Below are 21,552 nucleotides of genomic sequence, written 5' to 3' on the forward strand. Positions count from 1 at the left end.
TCTTTAAGGCCCTCAAAGAATGGTTTACTTTTTGTTCGTAGCCTGCCTTTAGTTGGGCAATCGCAAGTGCCTGAGGGTCTCTCTCTTCTACGTAGCTTCGGCAGTGCGAATTATAGGATTTGCCACGTGCAGACCGCCGTAATCTTGTAAGCATTTGCACCTGTCTGGTACAAGAGCTCTCGCGATTGAGTCTTGTTATATGCGGGCTAAATCCTCCATGGCTTAGCGCAGGTGGTGAGCCTTCGCCATCTGAGGTCCGCGTCTTCTAAGTAGTGCGAGTAGATTCCACCTTTGGCAGTCGCCGCCAACCAATCGCAGGGCTCGCTTTGCCAGTCCGTCAACCCGCTCATTTCTCTCTGTTCCTATGATCGGGAACCCAGAGAAGGGTGACTGTGAACGCACCACTCTGCACTGTTCTGCTAGGCTGGATGATGTCGCCACTGGGTACAAGGTCTTAATGGCCCGTTGGCTATGTTACGCTTGAAGCTCAGATCATGTTCTAATCATCGACAGGCTTCTAGTATCGTCAGTACTTCCACTGACTGGCGAATTTCGGGAGATCGGACGACTCGGTTACACTGTGTGTAAAAATTCCCGCACCTGTTCCACAGACCATCTTTGATCCATTGATGAAGAATACTGTAACGTAGCGTTGTACCACGCCGCTGGTTTTCCACTCTCTCCGTTAAATTTGGTTTGCGTATGGTGTAGTCCGTGTAGAATGCCCAGAGTTCCCAAGATACTTCGTCTAAGATGTTACTAGGGCCATAGGGGTTCATAGTCCAACATTCTGACTCACGTAGTCTACAGCGAATTTAATGTGGAGGCTTAGGGGAAGGAAATATAGGAGAATATTGAGAGCATTTGTCGGGCTGAACCGCAGAGCCTCGGTAGCACCTGCACATGCGGTCATTTGAACCCTGTTAAGCTTCCTTCCATTACGTTACAATAGGACGACCGACGATCGTGTACGTCTACAGAACCATCTTTGGCCGCCATAGAAGGCTATACAGGTCCTCTTAACCCTCAGTTTTAATGCTCAATCTCGAATTTAATTTAGGATCTAGAATTATCCCCAGATATTTTATATTGGCGGAAAGAAGTAATTCTTGTTCATTTAGCCGAAAAAGGTGGAATTGGATACTCTTCATTTGGTGGTAAATAGTATCAGCAGCGGAGAATGAGCTCTTATGTTCCTTGTACAGAATCTTGTTGAGTCTCGTAGATTTGCTAGAGCTTTCAACGGTTTCACAAGAGTCCAACCAGGATCGTTTCTCGGCAGTATATGTTGAAAACCTCCCTGGTCAGCTGCCTGAGGTTGGTTAGATATTCCTTCCATCACAGTGGCAACCTGTTCTTCTGTATTTAGCAGGGCATTACACTTTGAAGGCGGTTTGAAATGCCTTTTCCAGAGCCCCGATCTTTGATTGCAATTCGTCTGCCGTGCCAATTTCACGAATTTGCGCACCGAAGAGCTTGTTCTTGATAGCTAGACTAAACTTTCTCCATTCGATCCTTCTGGGGTCTCTGAAAGGCTTGGAGACCTCTGCAGCGAAACCTAGGCTGAAAACTGTGATCTGAGAAGGATCTCTGGTCAGACACCCAGTTCTCCACCCTAACAATCCCATTGTCGATTAGAAGTGTGATATCAACAACTTCTTCCCAATCGTTACAGTTATCCGAGGTGGGGAAATGGAAGGTTGGTGTGCTGCCCCTGTTATACACCGATAGATTTGTGTTAATAATAAAATCAGTGAATAACTAGCCTCTTTCATTGATTTCCGTGCTGCCCTAACGTATGCCTTGCATTGGCGTCACAGCCTATTACGGGTTGACTTTGCTTTGCTGTAATGATGGACGTCAAATGTTGCAGTTCTTCTGGCGGAGCTGATCGGCCATGAGCCATGTAAGCCGAGGACATATAGACGTTCTCCGCTCTCGCCTGCACCAATTTGACCACGGTTAGGTCGTTGGAATCAGGTCCACAGAAAAGTGTGCAATCTCTTTTTGCTCTAAGCCTGTTTCGATTAGTGTCTCTTGTGTTGTAGAATAAATTGTAATATTTATTTTGAAGTCCTTAGATGGTTCGGCAGCAGATTAGATGGAGCGCACTTCGGGCGCTGTAGATTTATCGTCGCCCGGTTTCACGGAGCGGAACACTTTCACCATTGACTCCGAACTGCACTGTCTAATCCGACGTTTCCAGTGCCCCCAGGCACTCTCCATTTCTAAGGAGCAAAGAGGGTTGGCTGTTCATCTATGGGAATCCTGGGGTCTTGAAGGTATAAGGATTGGGCGAGCTCGTTTTTATTTATGTGGATCTTTGGCAACCAGATGCGAATCTAGATCCAACCCCGGTAGTGAGGGTCAGTTTCTATGTGCTACTCTCCTATAGGAACACAGAGAATATTAGCTCAGAAAAATTTTAACTTGATTTTGCTGTTGACATAACTGCATTTCCAGATTTTAGATAAGGCAGCAAAGGCAAATTTAGCGCCATTAATGCCTCGGGTGAAATCCAGTTCGGCATGAACCATGCCTAGTAGATATACAAACTGATGGACGCCTTCGATGCTCTGTCCATTACTATAAACAGGGAGAGTGCTGATTGAGACTGAGTAGTTTGGCTTTATTGCTGTTTATCTTGAGTCAGTTACATATACCAACAACACGAATAAACACGCGAAAATACTTCAAGATGTAAAACTATACCTAGACCAAACAAAGTGTCATTCCAAGGTGCAGATATTGCGTCAGCATCTTTTTCATTTGTTTCCGGTAAATCACTTAATCAGCAAAATTGCAATTTCCATAAATGTGGTGTACATGTAGCTTCCCGCGCCCAGTTGTTCTATATTCGCCACCGACGCGGTAACGCTGCCCATTGAAATATTAATCGGTTTTCTAAATCCAAATCCTTTTGGCCAAGGTCTATGACCGGGTGAGAAAGCGAACAGATGTCATCAGAGTAGTCGAGGTATTTGAGGAAAGATATCATAGACCAACTTCTCCACGTCGTCTGAGCAAGGCAGCATGAAGAAAGTCACAGAGAACAAAAAGAAATAATATCGATGACAGGATGTAACCCTTTCGGACATCGGTTCGAGTCTCAGCACACGACATTTTGCGGCATTATATGTCGCTCTGCGTCCTGAGAGCACGAAAGATATACTTCACGTTCATGCTGTCGAAAGCCTTCTCGAAATCAATGATGAGTATGTGAAAAAAAGATCTAAACTCCGCGCACAGTTCAAAATTGATCCACAGGGTGTTGATGCGGTCAATGCAGGAGGACGCAGGGTATAAACCGGGCTGTCCTCTAGTTTCGAGATGTTCTTTGATGCATTCCAGGATTATGTTAGCTATTATCTTTGCAACGAAAACGAGCACGCAGTACTCCTTCAATTATCATAATCGAGATATATGTGATATGGTTATCGTATGTGATATGGTTAAGGACCGTGATGTCGTGTTCGTTCCACATCGTCAGTTGTTCGTCATTATGAATGAGGAGTCGATTGTCAACATCCTTCACAGGACCATCGAAAGATTTGCCACCACATGCAAGCCGTTTCGTGATACGATACACATTTCCACTTCCCTGGCTAGTGCAATTACAAATTCCCTTTTGTCACGGCGCACACTACATTGAATTTTGTACGATTTCGCAAGGAATTAAAACTGGAGCACGTGAAGCCAGCAAACACTCGTAGCGGTTCATAAGTCGATCCACAATTTTGCAGTCAACCAGATCCTGTTACGGTTCTTCTGGACGTGGCAGACGACCAGTATAGCACTCGAGAAAAGAGCATTTTTCATGCCTATCCAATGCTCATCGATATTCTCAGGTGGGTTACTAACCGGACCGGAATCTTGCAACCAGAAGTCTGTCAGAAACCGTCTCTCAGGTCAAGAGAGCGCGTCTTGCAGTGGTCATCAGGACCAACCCGACACCGTGTCTGCCACCAGCTGGCTTTTCAGAGTAGCACGGTGCCATTAGTGTGGCAAGAGGCCCAAGATGTCCAGTTGGAATTCCCGCTCGAGGTGAAGAAATCGGGCATTCTAAGGTGTTTTAATAAAAACTAGAATACTTCAGTTCGAAAATATCAAATATTATTTGTTTGTTTAATTTGGTTTTTAATATTTTATAGGATATTTGCCACAATCGTCACATGTCGAATATTTTTTTTTGCGCCCACGACTCGATTTATCGAGGTTCTAATGTACGGGATGCGTTCCAAAGGTATGAGGATTGATTTCTTTCTATTCAGGCAGGGACAGAGCGATTATTTTGGGGAAAACCGTCGCGGTGGCCGGACCGTGGTCTGAGTAAATATGACTTTTGACTTCGCACCGAAAACTCCGAACAGTGAAAATGCAGAGGTTTTTGGGAAGCGTTATACAATTAAGTTTTTAATGCAATATACTAAAAGGGTGATGGAAACTAATGTTTATGATTAACATGCTATGTCGTGCGATAATGGAGACGAAGATGTTGTGTTGGACTAGTGGCGTGACACGGTTTGATCACATCCGAAATAAGGATATCCGCGATCGTTATGGGGTTGCACCGATCGTGGAAAAATTGCGAGAGAGGCGTTTCCGATGGTATGGTCATGTAATTCGTGCTAACGAGAATTTACTTGCCAGGATTGGTCTGAACATCGAAGTCGATGGTAAACGACCAAAAGGCAGGCGAAGCAACGGTAGCTTGATATGCTGGATGGGGATTTAAAAGCCTCGCGATAGCATCCAGATCAGGCATTTCATAGAACTAAATGGCGAAACCGATCACGACGAGCTGACTTCGCTTGTGAACGGGACAAAGGTTGAACCAAAAAGAAGAACATGTTACGTTACATACTTAGATTTTTGAGTAGCACAATCTCTTCAGAAATTGCTAAGAAGAGATGGCAGATGAGGACTTTAATAGAAGACCTCCGACGCACCGAAGCGAAGAAAGTGTGCAGGGTGTCCATGAAGTTGTGAATTCTGACTGACGCTTGAGTGTGCAATTAATGGCTGATAAACTGAATTTAAGTTTTCGCATGGTGATGCAAGGGTTGAGTATAAGGAAAGTATGCACGAAACTGCCACCCACAGTTTTGACGGACGATCAGAATTCACAGTGTGTGGTGTTACAAGTACAACTCGGAAACAAAGCGTTAGCTTCCAGTGGCACATTGACCAGTCTCTAAAGTCGATAGAGGCTCGTATGAGCAGGTCATGCGTCAAAAGGCTTTTATCGGACAGTTCTACATGGAAATGCTACGCCGTCCGAAGGATAGGGTCCGCTCAGCCCGTCGCCGACAATTGAATCTTTCATTACAACTTCGGGTAGAGTTACACGTCACTTCTCTGACCTTTTCTCGTTCTCCTGGTTAGCGTCTCACCTGGATGCGGTTGTCTTGTTGCGAAAAAAGCGTTATAGCGTATTTGTAATGTTATGACAAGCAAATCCTGGCATTGTTGAATTTTTAAATCGCTATTTCCTAGGAATGTCCCAAGATGGCCGTCAGATACCTAATATTTGAACTGATCTGAATACAATGTACGTTATAGAGGATTATCACCGATTCTCAGAATTTGGCCACCGTTTTATTATTTATGGGCGGGTTGCTGATGGTTATTGCACCAGCCTCAGTGAAGAAGTCAGGAAAATGCAGAAATGAAACTAGAATTTAATAATAAACACCAAAAATCTTGTTTATTCACAGATTAAACAATCATTTTCGCACAACAAAAAATACTCTCAATTTCAGGACACGAAAACATCAATCCGAAAACAGCCCTACAGACACTTAAATTCTAGTCAATGATAACGGTGACAGCACGACAGTGTTACAATCCAAATTGTATACTTAAATAATACTTTCTGCACAGGATGGCCCCTCCAGCGGATATGTCTCATTCAAGTTTGCTCTTGAACTTATTCTTGAACACGGCTGGCACCAGCGACAGAAGCGCGCAAATACTCAAAATGATCATGGAATTGAATGAAAACGCGTCCTTGGAACTGGTCATCGAGTGCAGAGTTTTCCCAGCTTGAATGGCTATGATCGAGGGCGGCGCTACTCCAAAGAACGTGCCGAACACGAACGGGAACATCGGCACACCTATCACGGGCGCGACCAGGTTGATAAACCAATTTGGCAAGAAAGGCGTTATCCGCAGGAACATCATGTAGCTGAAGAGGCTGTCGCGATGTTTATCCACCTGGCGTGACCACGTTTCAGCTCGCTGCGGGAAGAAGTGGCGGACCAGCCGTCGTCCGACCAGTTGTGAGAGAAGATAGCAGAGGGTGGCGCCTAGTGCGGAGCAGAAGCAGACGAGCGTGAGAGCGATAGGAAAAGCGTACAGGAACCCACTGAGGATGGAGAGAAATAATGATCCTGGAATGGCGAAGGTTTGTAAGCTAAAATAAGATCAGTTAAGGAGAATCTTTGTTCGGTTCATGGAATGTATAAGAGTTCATTCACATTAACAATGTGTGGCCTTGAGTCGGTTCCAGCAAGTTCAAGTCATTCGTTCTCGGGAATTTCATTTGAATTCAAATCACTATCATTAATAGTTGGAAGAAATTCATAAATGATATGAAACCCCCGCGAATACTAAAATAACTTTGATAAGGAAATTAGTTTTTCCCATGCCCCGCTTCGACCCTGACGATCGAAAGTAAAAGCAATCAACGCGTGCGTGGTGACCTCTAAGTCTAATCAAAATAGCGTGACGCCAACTCGTTCCATGTTTGGGTACACAAACAGCGGAACGTGCTTCGAATAGACTTTGGCCCGCGTGGACTTTTGCTTTCATTACACAAATTTCTGGTGGCCAGACTCGCTTTGTTTTGAAAAGGATACAAAATATACAGCAGCACGACTCCAAACATCACTTCGAAGTAGTACATATCCTTGTACTGATCAAGGAGTTTGGCTAGCATTTTGGCGTCGTCAATGTCCAGCGGGATCTTGAGGTGCTGCTTTTCCGACCTGGAAACGAAAACGCCCATATTAGCTCGTCGGCAGTGAATTGCGTTGTGCAATTGCATACTCATCCAACTCGGGGAACATTAGATACACGTAAAACATTGCAATTGAGCTGCAAAAGAAAATGGCAAGTAAAATTACGAGCGATTTCTTGGTTGCTCTGCGATCGTCGTCCGACATGGGACGCTTGTCGTGCTTGGTCACATCTGGAAATATTTCGGGGAAATTAGAAGTTGTGTGCTGCCTCGTTTGTTGATGTAATCGCTTACTATTGTTGATTAGATTTTCCGTTTCCATGTTTTCTTTCTGGCGCACTCTTTGTCCCGCGACCGATGAACAAGTGACGAGATTCTACCTGGAACTTCGGTCACACACTGCAGTTCACACCGTTCATTCACACTTTTCGACGATGTTTCGTTGTGAATTTGTATAAAAGGTTGGCCGTATGATAAAAATAAACGTTTGTAGAAATATCACTAGACATTTAATTAACTAAATTTGGCTTTTTCCCCGTGCGAGACACCCAGACCCCTCGCAGCCATGACAATTAAGAAAACAACCGTGGGGATCAGGCGATGGAGAATTGTCAGAGATGTCACGGCCGGTGTAGGGTTGCACATCGTAGGGAAATTAATTTCCCTTGGACTTTTGTAAGATGAAATCTGGTTTTGAAATTGGGCGGCTAACTTTGAATTTAAGTATTAACAGAATGTTTATGTGTAATGTAATATAGCCATCAAATTTAGACTGGAATAAACATTATTTTTCCATTGATATATGTCCCATATTTTAAGTTTTTTGTTTTGATTTTATGAAAGCAAATAAAACGTTAACACATCGCCATTTTGTTCATTGCAAATACTATTATTTTTTCAAAAACAGGGACTAAGGGTTTTGATCATAGCAGAGGCAACTCATGAAACGCTGCCTCACCTCTGCCCTGGGAGCGCAACAGGTGGAAAACACTCCTTTATATATTCGCAAAAACACGGCTAAGGTGCGAATTATAGCCATAATTTGGCCGCTAATAGTTTGAGCTTAAGCTAGATTATTGTTTGGGATAATGAGTTTATATCACAAGAGTGCGAATTATATCTAGGTTTAAACCCCCAGTTGTTCGAACCGTCAGTTTTGCTTTCCTTTGTGTACTTGGGTGCTATGCCTCAAACGAGGGTCCGTGAACCAAAAAACGTGGGAGTAAGTTGCTCTCCATTTGGTCCGGTCCAACATCAAGCGGATGTGGACTTAGGATCCCTCATTATCCCAAATAATAATCTAGCTTTAGCCTACTTTAGGCGGTTTAATTTGGATACCTTCTACGAGGCAGTAGAATGAACTTTCGAAGCCTGTCTTAGATATGATATGAAAATCATACTTGGGGGTTTTAACAGCCAAGTAGGGAAGGAGCCCATATTCATGCGTTACGCTGGCTCCCGTAGCTTACACCAAAATACAAATGATAACGAACTGCGGATCATTCAATTAGCAGTGTCACACGAAATGGTTGTTGGAAGTACCTGGTTTGCACGAAAAGCGGTCTACAAACAAACATGGCCCTCTCCAGATGGGACCACTTTCAACCAAATTTACCACGTGTTGATCGAATGCCGTCACCTCTCAGCCTTGATGAATGTCAGAACATATAGGGGGGCCAATATAGACTCGGATCACTATCTCGTTGTCATGGTGCTCCAAGCTCGAATAACAACACCACCCAGAATCCCCTCTGACAATCAGGTGAGAGTTAACACTGAAGCCATCCACAACACAGCCTTCCGCGACACCTATAAGAGGGATATGGATGCCGTAATAACCGCAGTCAACAGAGGACCTGGAGATGAAGCATCAACATATGATCTTCATAACCACCTGAAGAACGATATCGTTGATACGGCCGCAAACATACTTGGCCGCATACCGAGTAATGTTGCATTCTCAAAGAACGCGGGCCCGCGCAGAGATTTATCACGAATTTCGTCGGACGGAGAAGCGACTTTACAGACTGAAAAAGGAAACCTGGGAGAACCAACAAGTCAGTGAACTTGAAAAGTACAGGGAGCAACCGCATCAGGTGCGGAAGTTTTACCAACAAGTCAGCAGGATGAAGCCTTATACACCTCGATGCTCATCCTGCCGAGACAAAGAGGGAAATCTGATTTCCGACAGAATGTGCATATTGGAGCGATGGGTTGAGTACTTTGGCGAGCTATTGAACAACCAGAACATCGGCAAGTTGGAGGTCCCGCTAACTGAAGACACGGACAAATACTGCCACTACCATGTTTAGGAGAAACAGTCCGTGCAATTCATCGGCTAAAAAATTATAAGTCGCCAGGAGCCGATGGAATTGCAGCCGAATTGGTTAAATATGGAGGCGACCAGTTACACCAAGTGGTTTATCAACTTGTACTCAAGGTATGGGACAGCGAATCAATGCATGACGATTGGCAGCGAGGTATTATCTATCTCATACATAAAAAGGGAGATATCACACAGTGCAGCATTTATAGAGGTATCACGTTGCTGAGTACCATCTATAAGATATTCTCCGCTATCTTGCTAGGCCGGATAGCCCCATATGCCCAGAATATCATTGGCTCATACCAAAGAAGCTTCACTCCAGGCAAATCAGCAACAGATTTTGTCTGTGCGGCAAGCGATGGAAAAACTGTTGGAATATGGACAACAGTTGCACCCGAGACGTACACTGAGAGCCAGGTAACTAAACCCAAAAAAGAAGTAGTTTGGGCATCAAGCAGTGGAGTGGAATGCAACCAACAAAGACCACTGCTCAAAAAGTAGGGATAAGCAAAAGCATACTTGAGATCAGTATATCAGACGTTAGGGACTAGACAGGCGGTGTTAAATGGTACCTGCGTCATCTGAATGAAGGCCTGAAACGAGAAGAAGCACTTAAGAAGGCTCAGGACAAACCTAAGCAATCATTAATGGACCCAAAAAAAGCTGGGAGCAGCGGAGATAAGCTCACATGAGGGTAATCCTCCAAAAAACCCAAACCTGAACCCAAGACGTGTGAAATCCCGGGTAGGTTAGCGGTGAAGGCAGGAGCCAGAAACCCGCCATTAGCTATACTACTGTTCTCAAGGTCATTCGACTGGCCATACTATTAAAAAGGCAGATGTGCAAGAGTAGAGTGGAGCGTGTCGGATGAGCCCTCTTTGTCGGATCACAGAATAATCAAATTGGACATTGAGGGTAACTTCAAAATAAAAAGAATAATAAATAATCCTGGGGAGAACGGATTGGGACTCCTATCCAACGCAACTGAGCAGCAACATGGCTCAAATATAAATAGATGGTGATATCAGCAGTGAACTGGAATTGGAAACAGTGGTGGAAGACTTCAAAAAAGTCGGCATTGACCCATATGAGGCTAGTTGTCCGATTAAGACAGTTTAGTTGTCAAGGAATATACTCTGGTGGAACAGGAGCCTAGCCAGAATGAGAATAGAGGTGCGAAAACTCTTCAGCCGGGTTAAACGAACCGGAGACTGGCAGAGGTATAAAAATGCACTGACTGGATATAGCAACACTCTCAGAGAGGTAACACGGAATAGCTTCAGGGAATACCGTGAAGGGATCGAACAAATCACAGGAGCAACCAGGCTACACAAAGCTATAGCCAAAGACAGAGCGATATTTTCTGTATGCCTGATGAAACATTTACCGAGAATGAGAAGAACAAGGTATATCTGTTTCTTAGAACTCATTTTCCGGGGTTTTACCCCACTGCGGAAGGCGAAAACATTCTGCCTGACACTCCTACAACGAACGAAAGGGGATAAAACTGGAAACTAGCAAAAGAGGTATCCTCGGAAGCTAGGGTAAAAAAATCACTTGGATTAGATGGAATCTTCCCAGCACTCCTCCAGAAAGGCCGTTAAGAAGTCTCTTTTAAGGGTAATAAGGAGCAGCATAGCTTCGGGGAAAGTGGTCTTTATTCCGAACGCGGTGAAGAGGATCCTTTTCACTCTAAATCTTTCAGACCAATTGCCTTACATCGTTCGTACTTAAGATGGTGGAGAAGGTCATCATCATCCGGTCTAGGCCTGCCTTAATAAGGAACTCCAGATATCCCGGTTTTGCGTTGAGGTCCACCAATTCGATATCCCTAAAAGTTGTCTGGCGTCGTGATCTACGCCATCGCCCTATCTCAGGCAGGGTCTGCCTTGTCTTCTTTTTCTACCGACTTTCCGGGCTGGATCATCCACACCCATACGGATTAAGTGACCCGCCCACCGCAACCTGTTGAGCCGGATTTTATCCACAACCAGACGGTCGCGGTATCGTTCATAGATTTCTTGGTTATGTAGGCTACGGAATCGTCCATCCTCATGTAGGGGGCCAAAAAATCTTCAGAGGATTCTTCTCTCTAACGTGGCCAAGAGTTCGTAATTTTTCTTGCTAAGAACCCAGGTTTCTGACGAATACATAAGGACTGGCAAGGTCATATTCTTGTACAGTAAGAGCTTTGACTCTATGGTGAGACATTTCGAGCGAAACAGTTTTTGAAAGCTGAAATAGGCTTTGTTGGCTGCCAACAACCGTGCGCGGATTTCATCGTCATGTATGTTATCGGTTGTTATTTTCGACCCTAGATAGGAGAAATTTTCAACGATATTAAATTTGTAGTCTCCTATCCATATCGTTTTGATTTGACCAGTGCGATTCACTGTTGTTGGTTCTTTGGATTTTGGCGCTAACGTTGCCACAATGTAGTTCGTCTTGCCTTCATTAATGTGCAGCTCGAAATCTCGCGCCGCATGCACAATCTGGATGAAGGTAGACTCTCTCGGGTTGTTCTTTCCATGATGTCAGTATCCTCAGTGTAGGCCAGTTGTTGGGTGGACTTAAAGGGGATGTGCTTCTCGCATTTATGTCCGCTAGAGGGCATGGTTTTGTAACTAAATATGGTCTACATGCTAAGTGCGAACTGGCACACTTAATGTACTTAACACATCGTTTAATAGGTCCCGGGACTAACTACGAAAACAACATTTTATCGGCAAAATTCTTTATTATTCATCAACATAATCTCCTTCAAGTGTAATACAATCATTCCAACGCTTCTCTAACTTTTCAATGCCATGTTTGTAGAACGATTTCTTTTGACTCAAAATGAGCCTCAGTAGCAGCGATCATCTCCTCATTTGAGCCAAATCTTTTTCCCTGGAGCATCTTTTTGAGATCCGTAAAGAGCCAGTAGTCGCTGGGGACTAGATCCGGCGAGTACTGAGGATGAGGAAGCAGTTGGAAGCGTAATGCGTTGAATTTGCTCATCGTTTTGATTGACTTGTGGCACGGTGCGTTGTCTTGATGAAAGACTTTCTTCTTCTTCATGTGTGGGCGCTAAGAATCGAAAAAATCAAAAATTTGACTGACGGTTCCGTCCAGGGCAGAGGCAACTCATCAGACGCTGCCTCACCTCTGCCCTGGGAGCAGCGTGACCGAAAGTGCCAACAGGTGGAAAGACGCTCCCTTTTATCATCGCAAAAACACGACAAGGTTGCGAGTTATATTGGACTTAAAACGCCAGTCGTTGTAGTCTAAGCTAAACTAAAGCTAGGTTGTTGTTTAGGATCTGCGGGATCCTAAGTCCCCATCCACTTGATGGTGGACCGGACTAAATGAGGAGCAACTTACTCCCTCGTTTTTTAGTCCATGGATCCCTAGTTTGTGGCGTTTTTTCGCTATTTCGGCGTTCAAACGATCCAATAACACCATGTAGTAGTCGATATTGATGGTTTTTCCTTTTTCGAGGTAGTCAATGAAAATTATTGCATTCGCATCCCAGAATACGGATGCCATCACTTTGCCGGCCGACTGTTGTGTTTTTGGACGCTTCGGGCGGCTTTCACCGGTCGTACGCCATTCAGTTGACTGTCGACTTGACTCCGGAGTGAAATGGTGAATCCATGTTTCGTCCACTGTCACATATCGACGCAAAAAATCCTGTTTATTGCGAGTAAACAGTGCCAAACAGCTCTACGAATCATTGATACGTTGTTGCTTTTGTTCCACTGTGAGCAAACGCGGCACCCATTTGGAAAAAGCCTTTTTCATAGCCAATTTTTGGTGCAAAATAGTAAATGCACTACTAGTTGATATGTTCACCAACTTAGCTATCTCGCGCACTTTCATTTTGCGGTCACCCATCACGATTTTCAATACTTGCTTGGTGTTTTCGGGAGTTACTGCCTCATTTGGCCGACCCGAACGTTCCGTATCATTTGTATCAGCACGACCGCGTTTCAAGTCAGCATACCACCGACAATTGTTGTTTTCGACGGAGTAGAGTCCGGATAAGCTTGAACAGTGTTTTTTCTCATTAGAAAACAATGTTTTATCAACACACGAAATTCGTTTTGGTCCATTTTTTCACGATTGCAAAGGTAACGTCGAATTATGATACATCAAATTTGGACACATCTTATCTGAAGGTCGGTACTTCTGAACCTTGGCATATAAATGACATTATTAGCGCCATCTCTACGCTAGTCCCGGAACTTATTGAACGATGTGTTAGATGACATTAAGCTGTATGCTGGTACTGATGACCATCTTGGAAGTTTGTTGCGAATGGTAGAATGTTCATCCGTGATATTCGGATGGAGTTTGGATTAGACAATTGTCGAATCCAAGCCATCCGCAAAGGTCATCACGAGCCGAATTCCAGACATAGCATCGGTGACTTCCACATCGAAGCTACGACCAAGACAGACTTCTACAAATACTTAGGAATTCTGTAAGAAATTCATGCTCGAGTTGGTGATCTGAAGGATACTCTGCTGTTCGAATTCTTGCGACGTGTAAAGCTGGTGCTGAAATCGCATCTCTCGGGGAAGAATAAAATAAGCGCATTCAATCTCTTCACTGGCTTATGCATTCGGAATATTACCGTGGACGAAGACCGATCTGGAAAATGTCCAGCGGCGGATACGGACAACTATGTCCAAATTGTGAATGCATCATCCAAGCTCTGCCGTGGAGCGGATGAATCTGCCTCGTGGCATCGGAGGTAGGGGCTTAGTTGACGTGGGGCCACAATATCATCGCCAAGTCGATTCGCTACACGCTTATTTTTACAGCAAAGAGCAGGCGAGTCCTTTACATGCAGCTGGCTGTAAGGCAGACTGTGAACTGACTCCACTTAACTTGAAGGATCCATCTTTCAATTCTCTGAGTGGGATGAAGTCTAATCAAGAGCGGATCGATGAATGGAAGTCGAAGGCAATGCACAGTAAACACGTGAATTGTCTTTGGCAGCCATTTGTCGATTTGCATTTGTCGAACAGATGGCTGTGTGCTGAAACGGAGGGGTTCATGTGTGCCATTCAGCACGGCGCAGACACCAGCCGAGCTTATAAAAAGCTCATCATGAAAGAACCGGTGGAGAACGACCAGTGCAGAATGCGTGGTCCGGCGTTAGAGATGTTAGATCATCTCATTTCTGGCTGCACTGTTATGGCAGCGGTGCAATACATAACCAGGCACAATGCTGTATGTAAGGTGATTAATCAAAACCTTGCGTACAAGCATGGGCTGATCACAGGAACATGTCTGGTTTACCGATATGAGCCGCAAGCAGTACTTGATAGTTCTGCTTACAGCATGTATTGGGACCGGCAAATTCTGACTGATCGCCACATACCGCACAAGCCTGACGTGCTGTTAGTTGACAAGACGGGTCGCTCCAGGTATGTTATTGATGTTGTTATCCCCCATAATAGCAACATCGAATGGAAATACGTGGAGAAGAAGGTGAATTGTAAGCCATTGGCTCGGGAAATCAAAGAAATTTGGCGTCTCGAGCGGGTGGTTGTAGTTCCCATAATATTGTCAGCTACAGGTATTGTACCTAAATCCCTCACGGCCTCCCTTGATGTCCTGGGACTCTCACACAGTTTGGTTCAAACCATGCAGAAGTACACCATTCTGCATATGTGCTCGATGTTGCGGGGAGTTCTCGACGGATTCTCCCATTAATCTACCACCGCCCACCACCACCAGCGCCCCTTTAGTTTTTAAGTAGGTAGGATCGTCCGAGTCTAAATGCTTGGCACTTAGTGCTAATATTAGGTAAAATCCGGCATCTGCCGAGATTGTGACAACTCGGAAATAATAATCGTTGGCGCAACAATCCATATTGGATCAGGGCCTTCAAGTGAGTTAGAGCATTTCATTCAAGACCGTAACGGTACACTACATGATTACAGTACCCCATAGGAGGCAATGCGGTAGGCATTGCGCTCACCCGAGATTATTACCCTGATCAGGTACTCATTCACAGTTGAGTCGACCTTCCATACGACAACTTTGTGCTCTAACCCCGCAGCTATCCGGACACAGCTGGTAATATAGGAAATAATAACAAAGTTATTGGAAGTCAAATTATTGAATCTAAGTCACTATTGAAAATACCAAGCTGATGATCAGCAGTCATGCAATACTTTGTGGTAGTCTCCTGAGGAAGAGGTAGAAATAGGTGGCAAGAAACATCCGTGCCAAAAGTTCGGATAATTTACTAATTTATTATTTGCTGAACAATATACATGCCTGCATCATTCAAGCAATAATACAACACCAAAGCAGGTTTCAATGATACTGGCCAATATTTAATTAACACAAGCTTATTGTCCTTTTATACAAAGTTTTTCTCAAATATTGTTTCCACGTTAATTATTCTGTATTCATATACATACAGGTATTCGTACGCACATATCCAACTTGTTAACTCGCCTGAAACCTCCCCCATTTCCACGTTTTAGTGCCACATGGCTGGAGCATGCAATTGGATATCCTGTCCCATATAAGTAGTTGGTTTTATTACTTCTGTACCTCATAACTTTTGTCCTGAAACTTTTATTCTGGATTGTTGCTTAGCAATTCCCCTCTGAACTCATCGCATTTCGTTAACATGATCTTAATTATTCTTTCAGATTCAATTTCAATTTACCGAGAGAAATACTAAATGGCTTCCGGCCCGCTTTATTGTTCGCTTCTACTTATATGGACGGATAAGCATTTGCAAGGATATAGTTTTGTCAGCACCTTGGTATTCATACCATTGTGTGTATCCATGATTGAATAAAGCTTACCTAATTATTAGTAAAGCCTTGGTTGAGGGTAGACACTGTTCAGAGCCCAAATAAGTTTGTATTCTGCACACGAATTCCATCCCAGACCAACTGAATTCTCCCTTACAGGGTTGTTACCTGTTGCTTCATGAGCCGCATACAATAAACGACCCTGGAGGGAAATCCCAAAGGATTTGGTTGCTTCAGGAGTATCAAAGAATGGATGTAGAATATGGCATCCATGATTGTCGGTTCGGCGGAAACTGGAGTAAAAGTTCGGTGAATTGGGAGAAATTCTATTGTGAACCCTTTGCAGTTAGTAAATATGCGGAAGGTTATGTGTGCAGCCTTTGAACTAAAACAATGTGACATGCCTGGTGGGTGGATTCACGAAAGTATAGCGCAAAGTAACAGTAGCACTTAGTTGGTAACCCAGACCTCCTCACAAGTTTTGCTGTTATTAGGCTACTTTCCAAGGGATCCATTTTACAAATTCTTGGGATATCATACTAATGGTGGTAGTTCTCTACTTGCTGAAGCTACTTATTTCTAGCCTTCAGAATAGCAAATACATATTACGTTTGTCCTTAGCTAAAGGATTAAACAATTCCTGTCTTCCAGAAGTGTGTCTATATTTTTTTTTTGAAATTATCAAGGAAATTTCATGGATAGCTATGTGGGAATTTACTTAACAGGAGATAAATCGTTGACTACTTTGCTTACAGGGGAAATATGGGTTGCAGGAGTTTTCGATGTGAGTTTGATAGTTTTAATGTTTTTCGTAAATGTTGAAGTGAGCATATAATGGCTATGCTAATAGTATGCCCTCAGCCCAATAGTGGTAAACCTAACTGGAAAGGATTTCTTTATCAAAAGGCTGTTAGGGTGGTTAGTCTTCTTTTTTAGTCTTTGCTCCACTCAGAAGAGGAGCCGGCTCGTCTAGATCGATTGTTCCGTTTTCCACGGCCATGGGCTTTTTCTGGATGGAATTAGGAGGGTCGCAAATCACCATCTAGAGTATCAAGCCGTCGTTGTTTCAGACGGCCTTTTGATCGTTTCGCATAGACTTCGATGATCAGACCAGTTTTAGCAAATGAGTTCCTGTCAACGCGAATTTCGTGTTCATACCATCGAAGATCCCTCTCTTGCAATTTTTCCGTCTAACGAAATATCACGATGTGATGCTACCCGTTGCAATTGGAGCATGCCAGTACCAAAAACCTGAGAGCTGATGTGTCCCTAGGCGGGAAATTCACATAGAAAATGTTACATGGATTCCGCTTCCTCATAACAAAAGGGACACGTATCATCTTATATAATTCCTACTCCGAACCTATGTCCAGCTCGTGGGTTAGGGCCGGTCAAAATGCCCATAACACTTTTATAAATCTTGCTGCTTTTCGACAGGAGAAACTTTGCTGTCTGGTTGTTAGGTTCTGGTGGTGTTTTGGTGTATTTAGCAGCTTTGCTACTTGTCATTATGGGAAGCTTGTTCCCAGTTTTTGAACACAGCCTTGGCCAATGCTACCAACATCGGACAACGATGAAAGGCTAAGGCATCCGAGATTTCATTTTCTTCTACAGCACAGTGACCAAGTACTCAGAGTAGTTTCACTGTATTGAATTTAGAAATAAAGTTTCAAAGGATTCTGCATTCCTGTAGGATTTTCGAGTATTGAGAGTCATTTGATCAACGACTACGCTAGCCTGGCTATCGCAGCAGGTTGCGATGTATCTGCCCTTCAACCGCTTGTCAATCACCGACTTTTCCGCCCTTAGAAATGTATATACTTAAACTTGAAAAACCGCTGCGTATTATCCCAAAGAAAAAGTCCACTTCTCATTTTTAATCTAAAGGTAGACTCCGGCTACGAAACCCTGTTCTGTTTTTGGACCATCAGTGTAGAAGACCTCTGCATATCCCGCTACGCATTCCTCTGCGACTTCCCAGTTCTCTCTACGTTTCAGGGTAACTTCATATCTTTTACCAAACAGATGTACACGGATTCATTTTTGCCAGTAACCCTTCCAATGCTCTATGCCCCCACGTCCTTTGTTTCTCCATAGATCAAAGCGACTTAGTGTATTTGTCTCTCATTGCAGTCCTTTGAGTAAATATATCCAGGGGCTGCAAATTGAATAAATCTGCGCCGGATGTTGTGCTCATGCACCGGTAATACCCAGACACACAGATCTTTATAGTGCGGCCACCTTAAAGGCGAACATCGACCTAAAGGTAGTAGAGTACATACATATATCCACACTATCACATGAGGCCTAAGTTCCTATTTTAAGGCTTGTTCCAAAGAAGCTTTTTATCTAGAGGGACTTCAAAATATTTCATTTCTTCGGAGAAATGAAAAGTTCTTCTCCTCATCTCTGGGAGGAAAAGTCCATCTAGTTTTCCCTTTTTTTTCATGGCGCGCTATCCACTTTTGGTATGAAAATCACGAGCGCGCCTCTCCAAGAATGCGGTACGTATTCGAAAGAAATGTAGCTCCGGTAAATCATGACAAGCCACGACGCAATCCTTTTTTGCTATTCCACTTAGTAGGTTTCCAAATTTCTTAGAAAGGAATTGCTCCTATGTTCTTTGGCCAGAGTACTGGTGCTTTAAATGTTCTGACAATAGTTCGGCTAGGCATTCTGGCAGTCTTGGTGGCCGATTTCTGCCTCTTGAGTGAGGTAGTCCTTCTATCACTGCCAGTATTTGTGCTTGAATCAGATTGAAGAAAAACACTTCCCTGGCCAGATTCTTGTGCCTTTTTGTTGTATTTTGCAGGGTATGAGACTGTGGAGGTGCTTTTTTCAGAGCCCTGATCTTCAATTCGAGTTTTCTTTCGTGCCAAAGTTCCCCCAAAGTTCCCCCAGTAGATCATCTTGGGGTTCCTGAGAGACCTGTATCCAACTGTGATCTGAAAAGGATTTCTAGTCAGAGACTCTCCAGTTATCCACCCCAAGAATCCCATTGTCCGTTAGTAGGGTAATATCGCGTACCTCCTCAGTGAGATCAAATGCTGACAAGAACGACCACCTTTGGTTATTACTTCTTCTGCATTTTGTTCTCGTCCTACTCTTCCCCCAACCGTCATAGTTCCTGGAACTGTTGAATTGGAAGGTTAGTGCACTGCCCTTCTTCCAGACCTATAGGTTTGTGTTAATAATATAGTCAAAGAAAGAGCAAATTTCCGAACTACCTGAAAGCATATACCTTGGATTGGCATCGTAGTCTATCAACAGGTTTGCCAGTACAGCAAAGACGTCAGGAGACAGTAGCCGTCGAGGGCAATATAGTCCGTGTCAACCTTAGCACCGCTATATTGAAATCAACAACAGAACTTCCAACAACTGTGTAGAACTCGATGAAGAGAGTATCAGCCATAGCACTCCTACTCTCAAACGGCCGACATCAAATGTCTTCCAAGGAATAAGAGCCAATAGGGATGCCATCCAGCGAAAGTCAGTGAAGAAGCGGAGGTCCGCTGGAATCCTATTCAAGAGTTAGTATCAGAAGGCCATACATATTCTGAGCTATGTTCCAAAAATAAAGAGGCGGGTACTATCAACGAGCGGGACGAAAAGGAGCTGGCTGTATATTGGCTGCATCTCAGCTAATCAGCGGCTTTTCCTTCGAGAGGAAGGCATCAACGTCGCATTAATATAGGAGTCATGGATCAGACTAGACTGAACTATCAAAGGACCCCAAATTACATTTTATTACATGACACAAGGGACACTGTCATGGCAGACCTTGAGCATGTGTCCTCGCCAAAAGTGCGATCTAACCGTTGTAAAACTGTAACAAGCGGGAGCGAAGAACGTGTATATCCCCTCGGCATACATCGCGACGGATCACCTCCGCCAGAAGAACTACAACATTTGAAGTCCACCATCGCATCAAAGGCGTCTTTCATTTTCCGGTGATGTGCTTAGCATCTCTACTTTTTCTTCCTTTATTGTTGTTAGTTTTTTAAGGTTTTGTATAAAACAAAACCTTATTAAAATCAGTTGACTGTTTGCCCGTCTGTCTGTCCCACCCCTCAGAAACGGTTATTCTATTGATACCAAATTTGGTTGAAAGGTGGAACCTGTGAATCCCATTGCATGCAAAGCTCCACATTGAGGGGATACAATGGGATATAAAAGTGTAAATTTTTTTCCATCGAGTTTAGTCGTAAGAGGTGTAAAATGAAAGGTTCCGATTAGTACTTTCCGAAACTGAGTTTTGACTTTGGTTGCAATGGAGAGGAGTGGGTCCTAAAGGGGTCATTTACTTCAATGACCCGTTCTCAGAAACTACCCAAGCCAAATATCTGAAAAGAAATATGGTGGTCCGTGCACATGGTATCTAGGCCTCAAAATACTGTCCATCCCGATACCTCTCTATCTGTTTAAATAAAGTTAATAATAATATATTACTATATTTATTATAGGTATAATATATTTTGTAGAAATTGACTGGAAATTCCCTCAACTTTATCATAGGATCATCAACTTTTGCATAATATAGGCTATATGTTCCCATTCCTTAATTTGAAGCATAATCAAACGAGCTCACCGTTGTATAACAGAAACATTCACAATCCTGTGCAGGTAAGACCGAAAACATCCATGCCTACTTAGAAGGTGGGCAAGGAAGTAATCAATCTCACCGTGCGTTTGGCTCAGTCACAGATTTAAATTGTCGATGAGCTGCGCAGTCCATTCGCTCATTTTGCTGAGAGAGTTGCCACTCGGTAAGGGTGCGATGACGTTCATCCCGGGCAACCACCTCTTCTAGTTTTCGTACGCTTTACGCTCCTTGGCAAGGAGGACAACGGCGATCCCTCCCCCGATCACCATCATGGCCAATTCAGAAACAGTGTGGTAAGCAGACGCCACTCGCAAAGCTCCCCGTCTCTGCACTTGAGCGAGGTGCTAACGATACAGCTCCTTGTCAAGGGTATCAGCAAATACTTCCGCACCATAGAGGAGAATCGACTGCGTTGCTCCCATAAGAAGACATCTGCTAGTAGATATACTGTCTCCAACATTCGCCATTAGCGGACTCAAGGCCGAGACTCCAGCTGCAGCCCTGTCCGCTGCTGCTTTGATTTGCTCCAAGAAGCTCATCTTCTAGTCGAGCATTAAACCAAGGTATTTAACTGCTGGTTTTGACTCTATAGCCAACTCGCCGATCGATATGAGACGCCGCGTCGGCATTTTCTTTTTGGTCAAGATGACTATTTCGGTTTTTTCCACCGCAAGGCTGAAATCATGAGCAGTCATCCATCCGTTTACCTATCGCATCAATATGCCAAGTTTGCTTGCGCCTCTTCAACAGTACGTCCGGCAGCAACTGTGGCAATGTCTTCTGCATAACCGACCAGACGCGAATTTTCTGGTATATCGAGTCTCAGCAGATTACCGTAGGAAACGTTCCAGAGGTCCGGCCTTAGGATGGATCCCTGTGCTACTCCCGACTCCCC

At 44.0% G+C, this 21,552-nt stretch overlaps 1 protein-coding gene across 1 annotated transcript; it reads right to left on the reverse strand.

The window, feature by feature from the left end:
- Nucleotides 1–5,680: 5,680 nt before the first annotated feature.
- Nucleotides 5,681–7,578, reverse strand: LOC119657930 (transmembrane protein 41 homolog). Its single transcript, XM_038065117.1, has 4 exons — nucleotides 7,256–7,578; nucleotides 7,051–7,192; nucleotides 6,861–6,989; nucleotides 5,681–6,415 (listed from the first exon to the last, which is right to left on the reverse strand). Exons 1-4 carry the CDS (start codon nucleotides 7,281–7,283, stop codon nucleotides 5,908–5,910), a joined length of 807 nt encoding a protein of 268 aa, XP_037921045.1. The 5' UTR covers nucleotides 7,284–7,578; the 3' UTR covers nucleotides 5,681–5,907.
- Nucleotides 7,579–21,552: the final 13,974 nt, after the last annotated feature.

The sequence above is a fragment of the Hermetia illucens genome, chromosome 5 (genome assembly GCF_905115235.1).
Source record: "Hermetia illucens chromosome 5, iHerIll2.2.curated.20191125, whole genome shotgun sequence".
In the NCBI taxonomy this organism is placed as follows: domain Eukaryota; kingdom Metazoa; phylum Arthropoda; class Insecta; order Diptera; family Stratiomyidae; genus Hermetia; species Hermetia illucens.

What these genes read in the sequence shown, in the direction of transcription:
- LOC119657930 (XM_038065117.1), bottom strand. Translation starts at nt 7,283, where the DNA reads ATGGAAACGGAAAATCTAATCAACAATA. An exon ending in ATGTTCCCCGAGTTGGATGA is followed by an intron (nt 6,990 to 7,050) that starts GTATGCAATTGC and finishes TTTCGTTTCCAG; the next exon opens with GTCGGAAAAGCAGCACCTCA. An exon ending in GTCGTGCTGCTGTATATTTT is followed by an intron (nt 6,416 to 6,860) that starts GTATCCTTTTCA and finishes ATCTTATTTTAG; the next exon opens with CTTACAAACCTTCGCCATTC.